The sequence below is a fragment of the Carcharhinus amblyrhynchos genome, chromosome 7 (genome assembly GCF_965287045.1).
Source record: "Carcharhinus amblyrhynchos chromosome 7, sCarAmb.v2.hapA, whole genome shotgun sequence".
Lineage (NCBI taxonomy): Eukaryota > Metazoa > Chordata > Chondrichthyes > Carcharhiniformes > Carcharhinidae > Carcharhinus > Carcharhinus amblyrhynchos.
Genome location: NC_137330.1, coordinates 78,925,295 through 78,948,043, shown reverse-complemented (window position 1 = coordinate 78,948,043; position 22,749 = coordinate 78,925,295). Strand labels below are relative to the sequence as shown.

General features: G+C 43.9%; 1 protein-coding gene across 5 annotated transcripts in view; it reads right to left on the bottom strand.

The window, feature by feature from the left end:
* klhl32 (kelch-like family member 32) overlaps positions 1–22,749 on the bottom strand; it is a 277,267-nt gene that overhangs the window by 193,390 nt on the left and 61,128 nt on the right. For all 5 annotated transcript variants that reach the window (XR_013887023.1, XM_080192648.1, XM_080192649.1 and 2 more), the window contains one exon: positions 18,122–18,229. Coding sequence is in view for 4 of the 5 variants with exons in the window: in XM_080192648.1 (XP_080048774.1) it covers positions 18,122–18,229 (108 nt within the window). In the remaining variant the exon portion in view is untranslated. The remainder of the gene's footprint in view (positions 1–18,121; positions 18,230–22,749) is intronic.

The following is a 22,749-nucleotide window of genomic DNA, read 5'->3' as shown; positions in this document are numbered from 1 at the left end:
AATGATATCAACGGGAAATCCCATTGACAGCAGTAGGGTCAGAGAATCTGTACCGGTGAACAGCACATCGCTTTCTGTTGATGAGAAACATGCAGCATGGAGGCCAGAGAATTCCCTCCATGTTTAAAAAATTTGATTGAATGTTTTGAGACAGTGACAGGTGTGCAGATGAGGGCAGTGCAGTTGATGTGGTCTACGTGGACTTCAGTAAGGCTTTTGACAAGGTCTCACATGAGAGACTGTTCAAAGTGATAAGAGCCCATGGGATCCAGGGCAATTTGGTAAATTGGATCCAAAATTGAGTCAGTGGCATGAGGTAGAGGATGTTGGTTGAAGGTTGGTTTTGTGCTGTGGAAGCCTGTGTCCAGTGGTGTACCGCAGGGATCAGTGTGTCTCCTGATGTTTGTAGTGTACATTAATTATCTAAATGAGAATGTGCGGGTATGATCCACAAGTTTACATATGACAAAAATTGGTGGTGTGGTAAATAATGGGGAAGAACGCCTTGGGTTACAGGACAATAGAGACAGAGTGGTCAGATCGGCACAACAGTGCTCGATGGCCTGTTCAGACACAATAAGCCAAAGAGTCTCTTTCTGTGCTCTAAATTCTCTGAATCTTATCACTTCTCAAGGGCAACTAGGGATGGGTAACAAATGCCTAGCCAGCAAAACTCACTTACCATGAATGAATCTTTTTAAATTTCTAGGATCGAAATGGCTCAAACCCAGGGGGTGGCAAGTGGTTTCCATTGAGTACAAACCCTGCTTTCCTGACTTAGGATGGTGGCCTTCATCCCTTCACCACTACTATCCAGTCAGACTCCTTACCTTTACATCTTGGCCAGCTGGTCCAGACTGCTGGTCCCAGTGTGGAGGTGATGCGGTGTAAATTCGGATCTTCAGGCTAGAGCTGCAATTCTGCAAGGTCAACTGTAGTCTCCACCACTGAATGTCAACAGCCTTCTGCCAGTAATGTTGCAGCTCCTGGGGTAGCACAACTTGGGAGCACCAGGATAGGCAAAGGCATGAAGCATGATACTGCTGATTCACATGCACTGAATAGTGCTGGCAAGCTTTTTGATATGGATTAGTATATATGTGGTTCCCTAACATTAATAAGTGACTTACTAAGCATTCAAGATGTAACATATTAAAGGATGGGGAAAAGGAACAAAGAAACGCAACTAAATATCTCTAGTTGAAAATCTAGCGCAGCCACAAGAATGGCAATTCCAATAACCTCATTCTGTATTTTGTTTCCACAGTAATAACCAACAGACAATTCTCTGTTGGTTATTACTGAATACTCACTAATAACAGAGTAACCAAATTCCTCTTTGCAGCACTTTTGGGAACCTGTTGCAAGCATGCTAGGCAGTGTCATTTCATGGTTTAAGCAACCATTTAAAGCATCAATTGTGCACTCCGACATTTACGAATAACCTTCCAGAGCACCTTGATTTGATTTATTGTCACATGCATTAGTATACAGTGAAAAATATTGTTTCTTGCACACTATACAGACAAAACATACTGTTCACAGAGAAAGATAGGAGAGAGTGCAGAATGTAGTGTTACAGCATAGCTAGGGTGTAGAGAAAGATCAATTTAATGCAAAGTAGGTCCATTCTGAAGTGTGATGGCAGCAGGGAAGTTGTTGTTCTTGGGTTGGTTGGTACGTGACCTTAGATTTTTGTATCTTTTTCCCAACAGAAGAAGGTGGAAAGAACAATGTCCGAGCGCACGGTGTCCTTAATTGTGCTGGCTCCTTTTCCGAGCGGAAAATGTAGACAGGGTTAATGGATGGGAGGCCAATTTGTGTGATGGATTGAGCTACATTCACAACCTTCTTTAGTTTCTTTCAGTCTTGGACAGAGCAGGAGCCATACCAAGCTGTGACACAACGAAAAAGAATGCTTTCTATTGTGCATCTGTAAAAGTTGGTGAGAGTCATAGCTGGCATGTCAAATTTCCTTAGCCTTTTGAGAAAGTAGAGGCATCGGTGGGCTTTTGATAGCACAGTTGTCACTCAATTCAGAAGACTGAGCTCAGGCCCAATTTCAAGCAAGTAATTTAAGATGATGCTTCACTGCAATACTGGATGAATTCTGCATTGGTGGAAGTGCAGCCTTCCTGATCAGGCATCAAATCAATGCTCTATTCAGATGGCTGTAAGCAATTCATTAACCTTACTCAAAGAGCAGGGGCATCTCCTCGCCAGCATTTGTCCCTTAAACCAATACCACCAAAACACATTAGCTGGTTTTTATTTCAATGCTGGTTGTGTGACCTTGTAATGCACAAACTATGACATCTGTCCACGTGACAACAATGTTGGCACTACATTAGTAATTCATTGATTGTGAGGTATTGAGGTATCCTGGGCACACTAAAGGTGTTGAATAAATGTAGGTTATTCCTCTCTAATAGTCAGAGGTCATAATATTTTAGGAAGAAAAGTAGGAGGTGACATTTACACTAAATGATAAATCTTTTAAAAATATGAGAGAGCAGGAAAATTTAGGAGTTCCAATACACCAATCTTTAAAATTAGGAAAAACACTGATAAAGTAAAAATAAGCACTTAGTTGATTATGTTGCATTGTGTGTACTGACATTGCCCTGGTTGAACACTATAGCCCATTTTGTGAAGGATATCAAGACCATGGAGACACCAAAGGACAGATTCATTCGGATATTAGGAATAAGTGGTTTTAATTAAGGAGAGAGATCACACCTCTCATCATTATAGCAGTGAAATGAAGAGATCTAATAGACAAGTCTTCAAAATGATGGTAAATAGTGGAGAACTATTTCCACTGAATGATCAGTTGCTAACCAGAGTGAATATTTACCATCTTCATCAAAATATCAAATACAACGGAATGGGGAATTCTGTTAAGGCAAAGGTTTTTTCCTTTAATTACACGGAATGTGATCCCATAATATAACAAATCACGACTCCAAGTGCTGGAAGTCTAAAATACGTGCAGAAAAAAGAATGGAAATAACCTTGTAAAACTTCAGAATTTTGTCCAATCTCTAAAGCCTTTCAAACAGAAGTTGAAGTGGGTACGTGAGGACAGATTTTCTGACTTAATATACCAGTAGGATAGCTAAGGACTGGAAATCAGGTATGCCTGCCAGCTGGTCAGAAACAAAACATCTGCCAGAAGCTCTTGCTCGTTATAGTCCTAACTTCAATGCAAATTGATGTGGTAAATAGCTGCGATTTGTCTTTTTTTGCTGGAAATGCACTGACAACTTAGCATCCCCAAGAAAGCAGCCACTAGAGGGAAGGCATGCTTCACTCTTTGGAATGTTGGATATTTCAAGATGTGTTGCGTTTATTTTCTGTCATTAGTCAGATTGATTCACTTTCCTGATCATTTGACTGTTGTACTGTAGGGAGCTTTTAGCCTTTTTGACAATATTCAAATCCCAGTTTAACCACTACAGCAGTGTTACCAAATTCAATTTTAATTTCCTCAATAAAATATTAGGGAGCAGACATTCTTCTTGCATTTAGAGATTTGGGTAGTTTTGTATGTCTCCAGTTCTGTTTTTTTTCCCCTCTCTCCCTCCAATCAACACACAGCAAGAACTCATTTTCAATTACTGCTCCCTCACTATGGTTTTTCTGAAGGACCATGAAGAACACTTTGGTTTTTATCAAAGTGAAAATACCAAATTTTCCCCATCCACCTAGCCAAATGACAGCATGATCATTTTAAGAACGAGCCAGCCTTTAAACAAAGGTGTGCTTGTAATTTTGTTTTCCACAATCATTCTGCAATGTCGGACAATACTTTTAAGACCACAAAAAATTTCAGTTGTAGTTAAATTGAATTACCACAAGGGGTCATGAATGTACAAAAATTAGTAATTCTTTTACAGAGGGAAAAGTTAGCATCACCAATGCACCTAACCCGCACAACTTTGGACTATGGGAGGAAACTGGAGCACCCAGAGGTAACCTATGCAGACATAGGGAAAATGTGCAAACTCCACACATACTAGCCAGGAATTGAACTTGGATCTCTAGCACTGTAAGGCAGCACTGCTAACCACTGTCCCACCCTACCACCTTACAGGTGTGTTGGATCTCCCATGAAAAGGTCTTTCTGGAACGTGTTACGCTCCATTTATTTTCTGTGGTTTTGAGATGTAGAGGAAACAATGATGGGCTGAAGGGCTTGTTTCCATACTGTAAATCTCTATGACTCTATTCCAAATACGAACAAATAAAAATATCAATTCACTGAAATTACTCTCTGATGCCCAGCAAGGTCAATACCAACAAGGAACGAAATTGGGCTCAGTAGCATCTGCTTTTTGGGTTGCCAATAGATCCCTTAAACATTCCAACATCATGTCTGTGACACATCCACACATTTCTAATGCAGAATTAGCTGCTCCACTAACTTCATCAACCGAGGTCACTGCAGAAAAGATGTGCAACTTCATCTCCAGAGAAACTGGAACATGCTTTGCCTTTTCCCTTGCTATGGCTGCAGCACACTTGCGCATGTCTCACCATATTTAGGGACCCAGGCTATCCTGTAAATTATTCCATCACCCCTGTACCAAAGAAAAGCCAGGCAGCGTGCCTTAATGACTACTGCCTGGTGGCTCTGACATCCATCATTATGAAATGCTTCAAAAGGTTAGTCATAGCATGAATCAATTCTGGTCTCCCAGATTGCCTGGATACATGACAGTTCGCCTGCTGCCACAACAGGTCCACAGCAGGTGTCACCTCCCTGGCCCTACACTCAACCCTGGGACACCTAGATAACAAACGCGCCTGTGTCAGACTCCTATTTATTGACTACAGCTCAGCCTTCTACACCACTGTAGTGGGTCAAATCTGAAACAATGAGGAGATGGAATACAGAAAACAGGTAGAGAACCTAGTGAAATGGTGCAATGACAATAATCTCTCCCTCAATGTCAATAAAACGAAGGAAATAATCATCAACTTCAGGAAACAGTGGCCCGTCTACATCAATGGTGATAAAATGGAAATGGTCAAGAGCTTCACGTTTCTAGGTGTCCAGATCACCAAAAACCTATCGTGGTCTCTCCACATTGAACATAAGAACATAAGAAATAGGAGCAGGAGTAGGCCATCCAGCCCCTCGAGCCTGCCCCGCCATTCAATAAGATCATGGCTGATCTGTTGTGGCTCAGTTCCACTTTCCCGCCCTCTCCCCATAACCCTTAATCCCCTCTCTTATCAAGAACCCATCAACCCGCTTCTTAAAAATATTTAGCGAGGCAGCCTCCACCACTTCAACGGGCAGAGAATTCCAGAGATTCACCACCCTTTGAGTGAAGAAGTTCCTCCTCAACTCCGTTCTAAACCGCCTCCCCTTTATCTTGAGGCTGTGCCCCCTAGTCCTACTGTCTTTTTTGAGCGGGAAGAGTCTCTCCACCTCTATCCTATCCATCCCATTCATCATCTTATACGTCTCAATGAGATCATCATTGACATCATCGTTAAGAAAGTCCATGAATGCCTCTACATCCTCAGGAGGCTAAGGTAATTTGGCATGTCCACTACTACCCTCACCAACTTTTACAGATGCACCATAGACAGCATTCTTTCCAGATGTATCATAGCTTGGTATGGCTTCTGCTCTGACCAAGACTACAAGAAACTACAAAGGGTTGTGAACGTAGCCCAGTCCACTTGTTTTTTCAAGTGGTGTGAGGTTTGTAAATGTTAGAAACAAAGCCTGATTGGTAGAATTCTTTGAAGCACGACAGTTAAAAGTATGGTGAATTGAGTAGTCACTGAGGCTAATGGTGCAGTTGATGGAGCAAGACATTTGAAGATGTCTTCATACTTCGACCACTTTAAGTGCATCCTGCCTTGCTCCCATGTTCTTAGAGCTATACTCCTGGCACTCACCTCCTCCACTCCTTCTTGTGGCTGACTCAATGAGCATCAGTTTGTAGGATCTCCATCTCTGCGGGTACAGGATATTTCATATTCCTTCTGTCTCCGATGCAGCATTTGAAAACCTTGATATCACACTCTCCTAATATTGATTATTGCATACTGCATATCATTCCCAATTGTCTCAGCACCCCGATAGCCTTTGTAGAATGTCACTACAAATAGCCATTGCATGCATAAAATCATACATAACACTTCTGGAGTTAAATACTACAACTCGAGTCCGCAGTCTGTCAGTGACAGACCTGTGCAATCATCCAAATACTGCCTCAGGAGGAGTAAGCAGTTGGAGTGGATTTCTGAAGATTGTGTTAATACTCATCCTTAGCTTATTTTTTTTCAGTAATAAAAGGTTGATTCATACACAGCCCACATAACAGCCCCCTTTATATCTATTGTTAATACAAAAGTGCCAGATTGATGGAAAACGCATAATGTGGCCAAACCAAGTCACACAGATTACGTCCCAGAAAGATTGCCTCTCTAAATTCACTGCAGAAATTTTATATCACACTCTATGCATGCATGGAGTTACATGATACCTGCCTCTTTGTGCTGAGATTTTACAATGATCATCTCTATCTAAAGCCTGCAACCTTTGTTCTGAATCACAAGAAGTACAAAGAACTTTGAGGCAGCACAGTGGCATTCAGGGCAGCCCAATGGCACAGTGGCAAGCACTGCTGCCTAACAGCGCCAGGGATCTAGCTTCAGTTCCCTGGCCTCTGGTCACTGTCTGTGTGGAGTTTGCATATTCTCCCCATGTCTGCATGGGTTTCCTCTGGGTGCTCCAGTTTCTTCCCACAGTCCAAAGATTTGCGGGTTGGGTTGACTGCTGTGCTAAATTGACCGTAGTGTCAGGGGATTAGTAGGATAAATAATGGGGGTTACAGGAATAGAGCTTGTGGAATTGTGGTCAGTGCAGACTCACCGGGCCAAATGGCCTCTTTCTGTATTGCAGGGATTCTGTAAACTTGAAATAATTATAGGGTTATGTCATTAGAAACTTTCACTGTCTCATATCTAACTACTTGTTTACTTGACATCTGCAAGTTGCTAAAGCAAATAAACGTTCAACTTACATGCAAAGTTCTATCAAGAATAAGCATATTATTTGAATTCTTGGAAGCATCATCAAATCTTTTACAAACTCTTACGAATACCCACTCCATAGTGTCATAACTCCATGCTTCATTCTTTGTATGGTGCAGAAAAATATTTGGAAAAGTCCAATATGATTCCAGTTGCTGACAAGATTGCTCTTTTATATTACAGTTTATTAAACTACTCATCATGGGTCTGCAGAGAAATATTTAACTGACTCAAAGAAGATTTTGAGATGCCAGATATTTCAGACCACTGTGAATACTCAACAATAGAGTGTACTTTTATGAGCTTCAGTTTCTGATGGTTCTCAACAAAACAAAGGAGATGGTCATCGACTTCAGGAAGCGTAGTGGAGGGCATGCTCCTGTCTACATCAATGGAGATGAACTAGAAACGATCGAGAACGTCAAGTTTTCAGGTGGCCGGATCACTAACAACCTGTCCTGGTCCATCAATGAGAATGCTATAATTAAGAAAGCCAACCAATGCCTCTACTTTCTCAGAAGACTAAGGAAATTTGGCATGTCCGCAACAAGTCTCACCAACTTCTACAGATGCACCATAGAAAACATTTTTTCTGGTTGTATTACAGGTTAGTATGGCTCCTGCTCTGCCCAAGACGGCAATAAACTACAAAGGGGCATGAATGAAGCCCAATCCATCACTCAGATCAGCCTCCCATCCATTGACATTGTCCACACTTTCCGCTGCTTCGGTAAAGCAGCCAGCATAATCAAGCACCCCAGACATACTCTCTTCCACCTTCTTTTGTCAGGAACATAAGAACATAAGAAATAGGAGCAGGAGTAGGCCATCCAGCCCTTCGAGCCTGCCCCGCTATTCAATAAGATCATGGCTGATCTGTCGCTGCTCAGTTCCACTTTCCCGCCCTCTCCCCATAACCCTTAATCCCCTCTCCGATCAAAAACCCATCAACCCGCGTCTTAAAAATATTTAGCGAGGCAGCCTCCACCACTTCAACGGGCAGAGAATTCCAGAGATTCACCACCCTTTGAGTGAAGAAGTTCCTCCTCAACTCCGTTCTCAACCGCCCCCCTTTTATCTTGAGGCTGTGCCCCCTAGTCCTATTGTCTTTTTTGAGCGGGAAGAGTCTTTCCACCTCTATCCTATCCATCCCATTCATCATCTTATACGTCTCAATGAGATCTCCTCTCATTCTTCTAAACTCTAACGAGTACAAGCCCAGTTTATTCAGCCTCTCCTCATAGCTCAACCCCCTCAACTCCGGTATCAGCCTAGTAAACCTCCTCTGCACTCCCTCCAAGGCCAAAATATCTTTGCGCAGGTGCGGCGCCCAAAAATGCACACAGTACTCCAGTTGCGGCCTCACCAATGCCCTATACAGCTGCAGCAAGACCTCCCTACTTTTATATTCAATCCCCCTCGCTATGAAGGCCAGCATCCCATTCGCCTTCCTGACCACCTGCTGCACCTGCAAGCTGGGTTTTTGCGACTCATGCACAAGGACCCCGAGGTCCCTCTGCACCGTCGCCTGCTGCAGTTTTTCGCCTCGTAAGTAATAGTCCTTCCTACCATTTTTCCTACCAAAGTGGACCACCTCACACTTGCCAACATTAAATTCCATTTGCCATTTCCTGGCCCATTCGCCCAGCCTATCTAGATCCTTCTGCAGACTCTCAACACCCTCCGCACAATTTGCCGTTCCCCAATCTTGGTGTCATCAGCAAATTTCGACACCCTACACTCGGTTCCCTCCTCCAGATCATCTATATAAATGGTAAAAAGCTGAGGCCCCAGCACCGACCCCTGGGGCACTCCACTAGTCACCATCCGCCAATCCGAATAGCACCCGTTGACCCCCACTCTCTGCCTCCTATTTGACAACCAATCCTCTATCCACGCTAACACCCTACCCCCAACTCCATGTCCCTCGACCTTCTGCAATAACCTCTTGTGAGGCACTTTGTCAAATGCCTTCTGAAAATCTAGAAAGACCACATCCACCGGCTCTCCTCTATCCACCGCCCTAGACACATCCTCATAGAGCTCCAGTAAATTTGTCAGACACGACTTCCCTTTAATGAAACCGTGCTGCGTCTGCTCTATCAAGCAATTCCCTTCAAGATGCTTTGCAATTTCCTCCTTAATGACAGATTCTAACATTTTACCTACCACAGACGTTAAACTAACCGGCCTATAATTCCCCGCCTTTTGCCTGGCACCCTTCTTAAACAACGGCGTAACATTAGCCGTTTTCCAATCATCCAGCACTTCCCCGGAATCCAGCGACGTTTGGAAAATAACCACCAAGACATCTACTATCACCTCTGCCATTTCTTTCAGAACCCTCGGATGCATTCCATCCGGTCCTGGGGACTTGTCCACAATCAGCCCCTCCAGTCTGTCGAGCACCGCCTTTCTAGTAACAGTAATGTCATTAAGACCCTCCAGTCCTACCACCTTTCCATTGCTAACACCCGGCAAATTATTCACGTCCTCCTCCGTGAAGACAGAAACAAAAAAGTTATTCAATACCTTAGCCATATCCCCATCCCCTACCACTAGGTCCCCTTTCTCATCTTCTAAAGGACCAACATTCACCCTAGCCAGCCTCTTCCTTTTTATATATTTATAAAAACTCTTGCTATCCTTTTTTATATTAAGTGCTAGCCCAGCTTCATAGTTTCTCCTACCCTTCCTTATCAACTTCTTTGTCAATCTTTGTTGACATTTAAACCTCTCCCAATCCTCTTCTCGCCCACTACTCTTAGCTACTCTAAATTCCTCCGCTTTTAGTTTAACACTTTCCTTCACCTCCTTCGTTATCCACGGCTTATTACCTCTCCTCCTACTATCCTTTTTGACCATCGGAATAAATTTCCGTTGAGCACCAAGAAAGATCTCCTTAAAGATCCTCCACTGCTCCTCAACAGACCCTCCCTCCAACGCGCTCTCCCAGTCCACATTCGCCAATTCTTCTCTCATCCTACCGTATTTCCCTCTATTCAAACAAAGGACGCGTGTCCGGGAACCTACTTTCTCCTCTTCCATCTGCACCAGAAACTCCACCATACAATGATCACTCTCCCCAAGAGGATCCTTCACCACAAGGTCCCTAATTCTACCCGCTTCATTACATAGCACCAGATCCAAGATAGCTCGCTCCCTCGTCGGCTCCAACACACACTGTTCGAGGAAACTATCCTGGCAGCATTCCAAGAACTCTTCCTCGAGCCCCCCACGTCCAACATGGGTCGACCAATCAATATGCAGATTGAAATCCCCCATAACTACGGCCGTCCCATTCCTGCACGCCGCACTTATTTGCGCGTTAACAGCCCGCCCCATCTCCAGATCATTATTCGGGGGCCTATAGACGACACCCACCAGCGTCTTCCTCCCTTTGCTGTTCCTAATCTCCACCCACAACAATTCCACCCTCTGCTCCTTGGCTCCAATATCATCCCTTGCTACCACCGTGATGCTTTCCTTAATCAGTAGAGCTACGCTCCCCCCTTTTCCCTCCTGCCTATCCTTCCTAAACACTTGATAGCCCTGTACATTCAGCTCCCAGTCCCTGTCACCCTGCAGCCACGTCTCTGTAATGGCCACCAGATTGTATCCATTTGTGTCGATCTGCGCCATCAGCTCATCCACTTTATTCCGAATGCTTCGTGCATTCAGATAAAGTGCTTTCATCCCAGCCTTCACCTGGACCCTATTTGCCGCAACGCCACCAACTATACTCACGCCCCCTACTCCCTCTATTATTGGGACATCCTCGGCCTCTTCCCTTACATGTACACTCTCCTTAACTTTAGACCTCGTAAGGTCACCTACCCTCACACCCTCCCCCCCACTAATTAGTTTAAAGCCCTGTCTACAGTCCTCTTTACTCGATTCGCCAGCACTCTGGTCCCAGCACGGTTCAGACCAACCCCATCCCTCCCGAACAGGTCCCACCTACCCCAATACTGGTGCCAATGCCCCATAAATTCAAACCCATTCCTCCCACACCCATTCACTTCCTTAATCCTGTCAACCCTACGCCCATCTGCACACGGTTCAGGCAGTAGCCCAGAGATAACCACCTTGTCGGTTCTACTTTTTAATTCCATTCCAAGCTTTTCATACTCCCTCCCCAGATCCTCAGTCTGCATTTTGCTTACGTCGCCGGCACCCACATGTACCACAACGACCGGATTCTCACCCTTCCACTCCAGGTTCCTCTGCAGCCCAGCTGCGACATCCCGTACCCGAGCACCAGGCAGACAACACACCCTTCTGTGCACTTTGTCATTGTGACAAAGGACAGTGTCAATACCCTTCACCCCACTATCCCCAATAACTACTACGTTCCTTTTCCCTTTCTCTTTGCCTATGTCCTGCTGCAGCACTGTACCGTGTGCAGCTTGCTCACCAACCTCACCTGCCTCGTTCTCGTCCAACTTGGAAGCAAGAACCTCAAACCTGTTATGCAGATTAAGAGGCTGAGGCCTCCGCTCCTCACCCCCCTTCCTCTTCCCAGTAGCCCCCTCTTGTCCCTGACCCTTAGAGTTAGCCAGTCTAGGGGGGGTGGATGTCACTTGCACCCCATTGACAATGGCACCCTCTCTCCCCTTGATGAGCCTCAGTGTCTGTAGCTCAGAGGCCAGCTCATTTACCCTGAGCTGGAGCTCCTCCAGCAACCTGCACTTACTGCAGACATGGTCACAGGGATGAACCCTAGGGTCCACCAGTTCCCACATCATACAGAAACCACACATCACATGCCCCTCCATTATTCACTGTAGTAGTTTTGAAAAAATTTGTTTTTTGTTTTTTTTGTTTTTCAAACGAACTCACCTGGCCTTTTTTCTTTCAAGCCCTTTTTGATATTAAGCCCAAGTAGCTCACTCTGCTTCCCTCTCACTCCACTGCCCGCTCAGACGCTGCCCGCTGTCTACACCAGGCCTCCTTTTAAACCTGGCGCTGATTTAAATCTGATGGCCCACAACTGCCTGCTAACCACTCCCTCAGAATTCTTAAAGCAGTAAATACAATAAATAAATGCTTTAAACAGTTCTACAAAGAACAAAGTGCTTTAAACTTATTTTAAACTGGTTTTTAACAGGTAAAATCTTAGCTCTCTCTCTGCTCCTTCACTCGTCTGCTCCAGCAAACAATGGAAGGCACAAAAGTCTGAGACCACGTACTAACTGGCTCAAGAACAGCTTCTTCCCTGCTGCCATCACACTTTTGAATGGACCTGCCTCGCATGAAGTTAATCTTTCTGTACACCCTAGCTATACAGTAACACTACATTCTACACTCTCTCCTTCCCCATGTATGACATGCTTTGTCCACTATTTTCACTATATGCTAATACATATTGCTGGGGCCTTGAGAGAAATCTTTGTATCCTCACTGGCTACAGGGGAGGTCCCAGAGGATTGGAGAGTAGTCAATGTTGTTCCTTTGTTTAAGGAGGGTAGCAAGAATAATGCAGGTAATTACAGGCCAGCGAGCCTTACATCAGTGGCAGGGAAATTATTGGGAGGAATCTTCACGACAAGATTTATTCCCACGTGGAAATAAGTGGATATATACGTGGAGAGGCAACATGGTTTTATAAAAGGGAGGTCATGTCTCATTAACTTGATCAAGTTTTTCAAGGAAGTGATGAAGATGATTGATGAGGGTAGGGCAGTGGATGTTGCCTAAATGAACTTCAGTAAGGCCTTTGACAAGGTCCCTCATCGCAGACTGGTGCAGAAGGTGAAAGTTGCATGAGATCAGAGGTGAGCTGACAAGGTGGATACAAAACTGGCACAGTCAAAGAAAGCCAAGGGTAGCAGTGGAATGGTGTGTTTCTGAATAGAGGGCTGTGATAAGTAGCATTCCCTCAGGGATCAATGCTGGGACCTTATGTATACATATATAAAAAAATGATTTGAAGGAAAATGTAACTGGATTGATTAGTAAGTTTGCGGATAACACAAAGGTTGTTGGATTTGAAGATAGTGATGAGGACCATCAGAGGATACAGCAGGATGTAGATCAGTTGGAGACCTGGGCAGAGAGGTTGCAGATGGAGTTTAATCTGGACAAATACGAGGTAATGCATTTTTGAAGGTCTAATAGGAAATATACAGTAAATGGCAAAACCCTTAAGAGTATTGATAGGCAAAGGGAACTGAGTGTACAGGTATATAGGTCACTGAAAGTGGCAATGCAGGTGGAGAAGACAGTCAAGAAGACATACAGCATGCTTGCCTTCATCGGTTGGGCATTGAGTTTAAAAACTGGCAAGTCAAGTTGTAGCTTTACAGAAACTTAGTTAGGCCACACTTGGAATATAGTGTTCAATTCTGGTCGCCACACTACCAGAAGGTTGTGGAGGCTTTGGAGAAGATACAGAAAAGATTTACCAGGATGTTGCCTGATATGGATGGCATCAGCTATGAGGAGAAGTTGGAGAAATTTGGTTTGTTCTCACTGGAACAACGGAGGTTGAGGTCTACAAATTTATGAGGGACATGGACAGAGTAGATAGTCAGAAGCTTTTTCCCAGGGGAAAAGAGTCAATTATTAGGGGGTACAGGTTTAAAGGAAATGTATGAGGCAGATTTTTTCTTTACACAGAGGGAGTGGGTGCCTGGAACTCATTGCCGGGGGAGGTAGTGGAAGCAGATTCAATAGTGACTTTTAAGGGGCATCTTGACAAACATACGAATAGGATGGGAATTGAGGGGTATGGTCCCCAGAAAGGTAGCAAGTTTTAGTTAAGTCGGGTAGTATGGTGGGTGCAGGCTTGAAGGCTGAAGGGCCTGTTCCTGTGCTGTAATTTTCATTGTTCTTTGCATATGACAATAAATTAAATCAAATCAAGCGTGACTTAAAATTTTATATGAGTGCAAGCAAGTGCTGAAAATACTCAGCAGGTCTGGCAACATTCGGGAAGAGAGAAACAGAATTAATATTTCAAGCCAAATATGACTCATATTCGGAACTGAGGAAATGTATAACTGTGATGAGTTTTATGCAGTTGAATGGAAGACAGGGAGGAAGAGATTAAATGACAAAGGTTTCAAGGAACAAAAGGCAAAGGCAGCGATTAGGTGCAAAGCAGCAAAGCATTTTCCCAGAGTGAACATGAATGGAAAAATAATGAATAGCTCTGTCTGAAAGCAGAAACATGAGAAACATAAGAACATAAGAAATAGGAGCAGGAGTAGGCCATCTAGCCCCTCGAGCCTGCCCCGCCATTCAATAAGATCATGGCTGATCTGAAGTGGATCAGTTCCACTTTCCCACTTTCTCCCCATAACCCTTAATTCCCTTGCCTACCAAAAACCTATCTACCCGTGTCTTAAATATATTTAGCAAGGTAGCCTCCACCACTTCAACGGGCAGAGAATTCCAGAGATTCACCACCCTTTGAGTGAAGAAGTTCCTCCTCAACTCTGTTCTGAACTGCCCCCCTCCTTATCTTGAGGCTGTGCCCTCTAGTCCTGCTGTCCTTTGAGCGGGAAGAACCTCTCCACCTCTACCCTATCCATCCCTTTCATCTTATACGTCTCAATGAGATCTCCCCTCATCCTTCTAAACTCTAACGAGTACAAGCCCAGTCTATTCAGCCTCTCTTCATAGCTCAACCCCCTCAACTCCGGTTTCAACCTAGTGAACTTCCTCTGCACTCCCTCCAAGGCCAAAATATCCTTGCGCAAGTGCGGCGACCAAAACTGCACACAGTACTCCAGCTGCGGCCTCACCAGTGCCCTGTACAGTTGCAGCAAGACCTCCCTACTTTTATATTCAATCCCCCTCGCTATGAAGGCCAGCATCCCATTTGCCTTCCTGACCACCTACTGCACCTGTAGGCTGGGTTTTTGCGACTCATGCACAAGGACCCCCAGGTCCCTCTGCACCTTAGCATGCTGCAGCTTTTCGTCCTGTAAATAGTAGTCCTTCCGACCATTATTCCTACCAAAGTGGATAACGTCACACTTGCCAACATTGTATTCCATCTGCCAGGTCCTCGCCCACTCACTCAGCCTATCTAGATCCCTCTGCCGACTTTCCACACCCTCTGCACAATTTGCTGTTCCACTTACCTTTGTGTCATCAGCAAATTTCGACACCTTACACTCGGTTCCCTCCTCCAGATCATCTATATAAAATGGTAAATAGCTGAGGCCCCAGCACCGATCCCTGGGGCACTCCACTAGTCACCAACCGCCAATCCGAATAGCACCCATTGACACCCACTCTCTGCCTCCTATTTGACAGCCAATCCCCTATCCACGCTAACACCCTATCCCCAACTCCATGCCCCCTAACCTTCTGTAACAACCTTTTGTGCGGCACCTTCTCAAACGCCTTCTGAAAATCGAGAAACACCACATCCACCGGTTGCCCTCCATCCACCGCACTAGACACATCCTCATAGAATTCCAATAAATTTGTCAGACACAACTTCCCCTTAACGAAACCGTGCTGCGTCTGCTCTATCAAACAATTCTTCTCAAGGTGCCTCGCTATTTTCTCTTTGATTACGGATTCAAGCATTTTTCCTACAACAGACGTTAAACTAACCAGCCTATAATTCCCTGCCTTTTGCCTGCTACCCTTTTTAAACAGCGGCGTAACATTAGCCGTTTTCCAATCTTCTGGCACTTCCCCGGAATCCAGCAAGGTTTGGAAAATAATCACCAAGGCATCCACTATCACCTCTGCCATTTCCTTCAGAACCCTTGGATGCATTCCATTCGGTCCTGGGGACTTGTCCACCATCAGTCCCTCTAGTCTGTCGAGCACTGCCTCTCTAGTAACAATGATCTCATTCAGGCCCTCCACTCTTACCATCTTTCCATCGCTAACACCCGGCAAACTATTCGCGTCCTCCTCCGTGAAGACCGAAGCAAAAAAGTTATTCAAGGCCTCAGCCATTTCCTCATCCCCCACCACTAAATCCCCCCTCTCATCCTCTAAGGGTCCAACATTCACCCAAGCCAGCCTTCTCCTTTTTGTATATTTACAAAAATTCTTACTATCCTTTTTTATATTTAGCACTAGCCTAGATTCATAGTTTATCCTTCCTTCCTTTATCAACTTGTTCGTCATTCTTTGTTGATATTTAAACCTCTCCCAATCCTCTTCTCGCCCACTACTCTTAACCACTCTAAACGCATCAGCTTTTAATTTAATACTCTCCTTTATCTCCTTCGTTATCCATGGCTGATTATCTCTTCTCGTACGATCCTTCTTTACCATCGGAATAAATTTCTGCTGAGCACCAAGAAAGATCCCCTTGAAGATCCTCCACTGTTCCTCAGCAGACCTACCTCCCAATCTGCGCCCCCAATCTACATTCGCCAATTCCTCTCTCATCCTATCGTAAACAAGATTAAGATCAGCACATGACAGAAAAACAGATTCAAAATGGATCCATGATCTGAAATTGTTGCACTCAATGTTGAGTTCAGAAAGCTCTCAAGTGCTTAATTGGAAGATGAGCTGTTGTTCCTCATGTTTGCATTGAACATCACTGGAACACAGCAGTTGGCTGAAAACAGAAATGAGAAAGAGTGTGAGCAAGATCGTACATTAAAATAGCAAGCAACCGAAAGCTAGGGGCCATGCTTGTGGGCTGAGTGGAGGTGCTCTGGAAAGCTCTCACCTAACCTGAATTTGTGTTTTCCTAATGTATGAGTGGCAAATAAAGTATACTAAGTTGAAAGGAAGGAGAATTTGCAAACTTGGATGGTGAGGAGTGAGGAGGTAAAAGAGGTGTTGCACTTCAAGAAACTGTGGGAAGAGGTGATTGAGCAATGGACTGCAGTGCAAAAGAAGGAAAGGTTCTTTTGGAATGCTGATGGGATGGGATGGAAGATTTGTTTGGTGTTGGCAATCATATGGAAGCTGGAAGAAATGGCAGAGGATGATCCTTTGAATGTGGAGGTTGGTGGGATGCAAAGTGGGGACAAGTAAAACCCTACCATGGTTCTGGGGGACCAAGAATAGTCATGCTGGAAATGGATCAGATGCAGTTAAAGACCAGGTCAATCACAGTGGGGAGGACCCTTGGTTGAACAAAGGTAGATACACCAGAAGCACTGTTGTGGAAGGTTGAATCATTGGAACAGATGCTACGGAAGATGCACTTCCCAGTTTCTCCATCTTCATTGCATCCTCCACCTCCAGCATAATGCCATCAGCAAACTCATCTTTCCCTGCCCTTCCCTGACAGCATTGTGTAGGGACTATTCCCTCTGCAACACCCTGGTGTATTCCTCAATGCAAGCTTAAGAAATAGCACCTCATCATCCAATTAGGCATTTTAGAGCCTTCTGCACTCAACAATCTCAGACTACAAACTCTGTCCGTCCATTTTGATTCTTTTTTTTGAATATGCCAATTGGAATTTTTTTTTGGATAGGGCTGTTCATTATTCTGCCACTCACACTCATTCTGGATAAATGTTATCTTTCTCTACTACAGCCATTACACTCCCCCTTTATGTTTAGTTCTGTCTGTAGTTAGATATCTCTGCTGTTTAACCTCTCCTGATCTTGCACCTATCCCTTTTGTTCTTCCTTCCACCCCACTTTGAGTGGCATAAAACCTATTACATTTGTATCCTTCCTTCGTTTCTATACTTGACTTAAAACGTTAACTCTATTTCTGTCTCCACATACGCTGCCAGACTTGCTGACTATTTCCAGCATTTTCTCTTTTTATTTCAGATGTCCAGCATCTGCAGTATTTTACTATTATTTTAGCAGCTATACACAACTTACTAGTTGTGGAATCATAGTGACCCCTCAGTTTGGAGTGACTACTGCTCATTCCCTCAGCACATAGATATGATTTTGATAAGGTAGTAAAACATTGTTGGCTCAGGAAAACAATCATGACACGGCAAGGAGTTATTATTTCATCTGAAACCGTCACAGTTGAGTTTGGTATGTTTTGTTCATGCATGCAGGAAATGGCAATTTCTTAAGTTAAAATTAATTAATTCTAAGTAAGAATTAAATTGACTGTTTATCATTTTGTTCCTAAAAAGCAAACAAATCTGTACCTGGCCCGTATATGCAAAATCCAGAGCTTGTTTGAGACCCAGGCTGGTCACTCCATGCAGGCTCACTTCCTCAGCCACACTCTCCACCATACACAGGCTAAACATGGCCTGAAAACAAAAGGTAAAAATAAATTAATCTCAAGGGTCAATTATATAGAATGCATATATGAATATAATCTAATGAGAATTGTCACTTTGCACATATTAGAATTACTCTGTTACAGTCACCAAAAACATTTGCTGAAGGCACTGGATATGCAAAGATTATGGACCCTGACAACATTCCAGCACTAGTACTGAAGACTTGCACTCCAGAACTTGCTGCGTTCCCTAACCAAGCTGTTCCAGTACAGCTATAACACTATCCTCTACCCAGCAATGTGGAAAATTGCCCAGGTTTTCCTGTACACAAGAAACAGAAGAATTCCAGCCCAGCCAATTACTGCCCAATCAGCCTACCCTCGATAATCAGTAAAGTGATGGAAGGGGTCATCAACAGTGTTATCAAGCGGTATTTACTCAGCAGCAACCTGATCATGGACTCAATCCTGGTTCAACCAGGGCCACTTCAGCTCCTGATCTTGTAACAATCTTGGCTCATACATGGACAAAAAGGCTGAACACCAGAGGTGAGGAGAGAATGGCTATCCTTGACATCAATGCACAATTTGACTAGGTACGGCATCAAGCAGCCCTAGCAAAACTGGAGTCAATGGCATTAAAAAAAAAACCCTTTGCTAGTTCATAACATTGTAGAATTCCTATAGTGCAGAAGGAGGTCATTCGGCCAATTGAACCTGCACCAACAACAATCCCACCCAGGCCCTTTCCTCGCAACCCCATGCATTTACCCTGCTAGTCTCCCTGACACTAAGGGGCAATTGGGCATGGCCAATCAACTAACCTGTACATCTTTGGAGTGTGGGAGAGAACCAGTACACCAGAAAAAATGCACACAGGCATGGGGAGAACATGCAAACTCTACACTGACAGTGACCCGAGGCCAGAATCGAACCCTGGTCCCTGGCCCTGTGAGACAGCAGTGCTAACCACTGTGCCATCATGCCACCTGGCACAAAGGAAGATTGTGGTGATTGGAAGACATTTCAGCTCACTGCTGGAGTCCTTAGGTGAGTGTCCTAGGCCAAACCATCTTCAGCTACTGCATCAATGACCTTCCTCCCATCATAATCAGAAGTGGGAATGTTTGCTGATGACTGCAAAACATTCAATATCATTTGGGACTCCTGTCCATGCCCACGTGCAGCAAGACTGGGATAATACCCAAGCTTGGGCTATAAGTGGCAAGTAGCATCCATACCACACAAGTGCTAGGCAATGACCATTTCCAGCAAGCGAGGATCTAAACTATCACTCCTTGACATCTGATGGCATTACCATCACTGAATCATCAACACCCTGGAGGTTAACATCAACCAGAAACTGAACTGGAACAGCTGTATAAATACTGTAGCTGCCAGAACAGGTCAAAGGCTAAGAATCCTGTGGAGAGTAACTCACCTGCTGACTTCCCAAAAGCCTGTCCACCATCGACAATGCACAAGCCAGGAGTGTGATGAAATACTCCCCACTTACCTGGGTGAATGCAGCTCCAACAGCATTTAAGAAGCACAACACTATGGGGACAAAGCAGTCATTTAACCACTACCCCTTCCACAAACATTCAGTCCCTCCACCACTGGTGAACAGTGGCAGCTGTGTGTACTATCTACAAGATGCACCGAGGCTCCTTAGGCAGCATCTTTCAAACACATGACCATGACCACCACAAGGAGAAGAGCAGCAAATACCTGGGAACACCATCAGCTGTAAGTTTCCCTCCAAGCCATTCACCACCATGACTTGGAAATATATCACCATTACTTTACTGCCACCAAGTCAAAAATCCTGGAACTCCTTCCCTAAGAGCACTGTGGGTGTAGAACTCAGGGACTGCAACATTTCAAAAAGGCAGCTCAACCCCACCTTCTTAAGGACAACAAGGGATGGGCAATAAAAATATGATGCCCACATCCTGTGAAATGAATTACAAGTGCCTACTTTATGCTAGGGAATGAAATTCACATTTTCAATACGGTTTGTTTTTCATAACATAAGGAATAGAAGAAGCAGGCAATTTGATCATTTGAGTCTGCTCTGCCATCCAGTAGGACTATGACTAATCTGACTGTGGCTTTAACTCCACTTTTCTGCCTTTCCCCCATAATCCTAGACTCCTTTGAAGATGAAACAATCTGTTTTACTCTGCCTTGAATATATTCAATGATCCAGCCTCCACTGTTCTCTGGTGTAGTGAATTCAAAAGACTAATACCTGTCAGAGAAATTCTTCCTCATCTCAGTTTTAAATGAGACACCCCTTATTTTGAAACTGGGCCCCTAGTTCAAGATTTCCCCATAAGGGAAACATCTTCTCAGTATCTATCCTGTCAAACCCTTCAGAATTCTATATATGTTTCAAAGAACACCTCTCATTCTTCTAAACTCTGACTATAGGTCCAACCTGCTCAAACTTTCCTCTCAAGTCAACACCTTCATCCAAGGAATCAGACTGGTGAACTTTCTAATGAACTGCTTTGAATGCAAGTATACCCCTCCTTAAGTAAAAAGGCCAAAACTGGACAGTACTCCAGGTGTGATTTCACCAATGCCCAGTATAGTTGTAACAAGACTTCCCTACCTTCATACTCTATCCCACTTGCAATACAGGCCAACATTCCATTTGCCTTACTAATTGCTTCCCCTGCTTATATTAACATTTTGTGACTTGTGTACAATTACACTCAGATCTCTCTGTATCACAGGATTCTGCAGTCACGATCCACTGAAATAATATTCTAGTTTTCAATTCTTCCTGCCAGAGTGGACAACTTCACATTTTCCCACATTATGCCCCCTCTACCAAATACTTACTTAAACCGTATATATCCCTCAGCAAATTCTGTATCTTCCTCACAACTACCTATCTTTGTATCCTCAATAAGTTTGGCCACAATAAATACAGTCATTAACACAATAAATAGTCATTAATATTGAGGTAATTAATTGGTGTCACAACACTAATACTGGCGTCACTCCACCAGTCGCAGTTTACCTACTTGAAAATTACCTATTTTTCTTGATTTTGTTACCTGTTCAATAGCCAAATCTCTTCAGAATGGTAAATCGCCTCCATGAGCTCTGGTAGAACCATATTCTCCTTCCAAAGATGCTACTGGAGCTGAGTATTTTCTGCATTTTGTTTTATATTAATGATTTGGAAGGAGGAAAATGTATTATCTCCAAATTTGCAGACGATACAAAGTTGTGTGGGAGGATGAGCTGTGAGGAGGATGCAGAAATGCTTCAGCCTGATTTGGATAGGCTGAGTGAGTGCACATATGTATGGCCAATGCAGTTTAATGTGGATAAATGTGAGGTTATTCACTTTGGTAGCAAAAATAGGGAGGCAAATTATTTGAATGGATGTAAATTGAGAGAAGCAAGACCTCGGTATCCTCGTGCATCAGTCACTGGAAGTAAGCATGCAGTTACAGCAGGTGGTAAGGAGACAAATGGTATGTTGGCCTTCAAAGCGAACGGATTTGGATATAGGAATAGGGATTTTTTTTGCAATTGTATAGGGCGTTGTTGAGGTGACACGTGGAGTATTGTGTGCAGTTTTGGTGTCCTTATCTGAGGAAGGATAATCTTGCTATAGAGAAAGTGCAATGAAGGTTTACCAGGCTGATTCCTGGGATGGCAGTCTGTCACATGCGGAGAGACTAAGTCGATTAGATTAGTTTAGAAGAGTGAGAGAGGATCTCATAGAAACTTATAAAATGCAAAACAGGATAGATTCAGAAAGAATGTTCCAGATGGTGGGGGAGTCCAGAAATAGGAATCATAGTTTGAGGATAAGGAGATGAGGATAACCTTTTAGGACTGAGGTGAAGAGAAATTTCTTCACCCAGAGGGTGATGAATCTGTGAAATTCACTACTACAGAAAGTAGTTGAGGCAAAAATGTTGTGTGATTTCAAGTAGAAATTAAATTTGGCCCTTGTGGCTAAGGGACCAAGGAAATTAGGGGAGGTGGGATCAGGATATTGAATTTGATGATCAGCCATGATCAAATTGAATGGTGGATCAGGCCTGAAGGGCTGAATGGCTTATTCCAGCTTCAAATTTCTATGTTCCTGTGTTAATGACACTAATTTGCAGAAAATTAGCTACCTCTGCATCAGGCATCTGATCTGACCTGGGATCCAGCCTCTTTAAAAATGGCTAAGGGTCAGAATTGTGGCAAGGAACCAGTACTACAACTAGAAGTGCTGAACTGCAAATCTGCCCACCGACAACCCAGATCCCAACCTCAACCTCAAAGGCCCAATGTTTCTGGAACCCTCCCACAACTTCCTAGGGCTGTTGGGTCTCTTCTGCCCTTTATTCCAGGTTTTCGCAAGTTTACCTGGGTACCGGGTATCATGCAGTTCTCTGTTAACTCCCACCCCCACCACATCACATCTATTTCTCTTCTACTATTGCGAGTCATTTATTGAGCTTGAAACAAGAGCTGAATTGGAGTTGTTAACTCCTTATGTGATAAAGGTGATCTATCCAAGCTCAC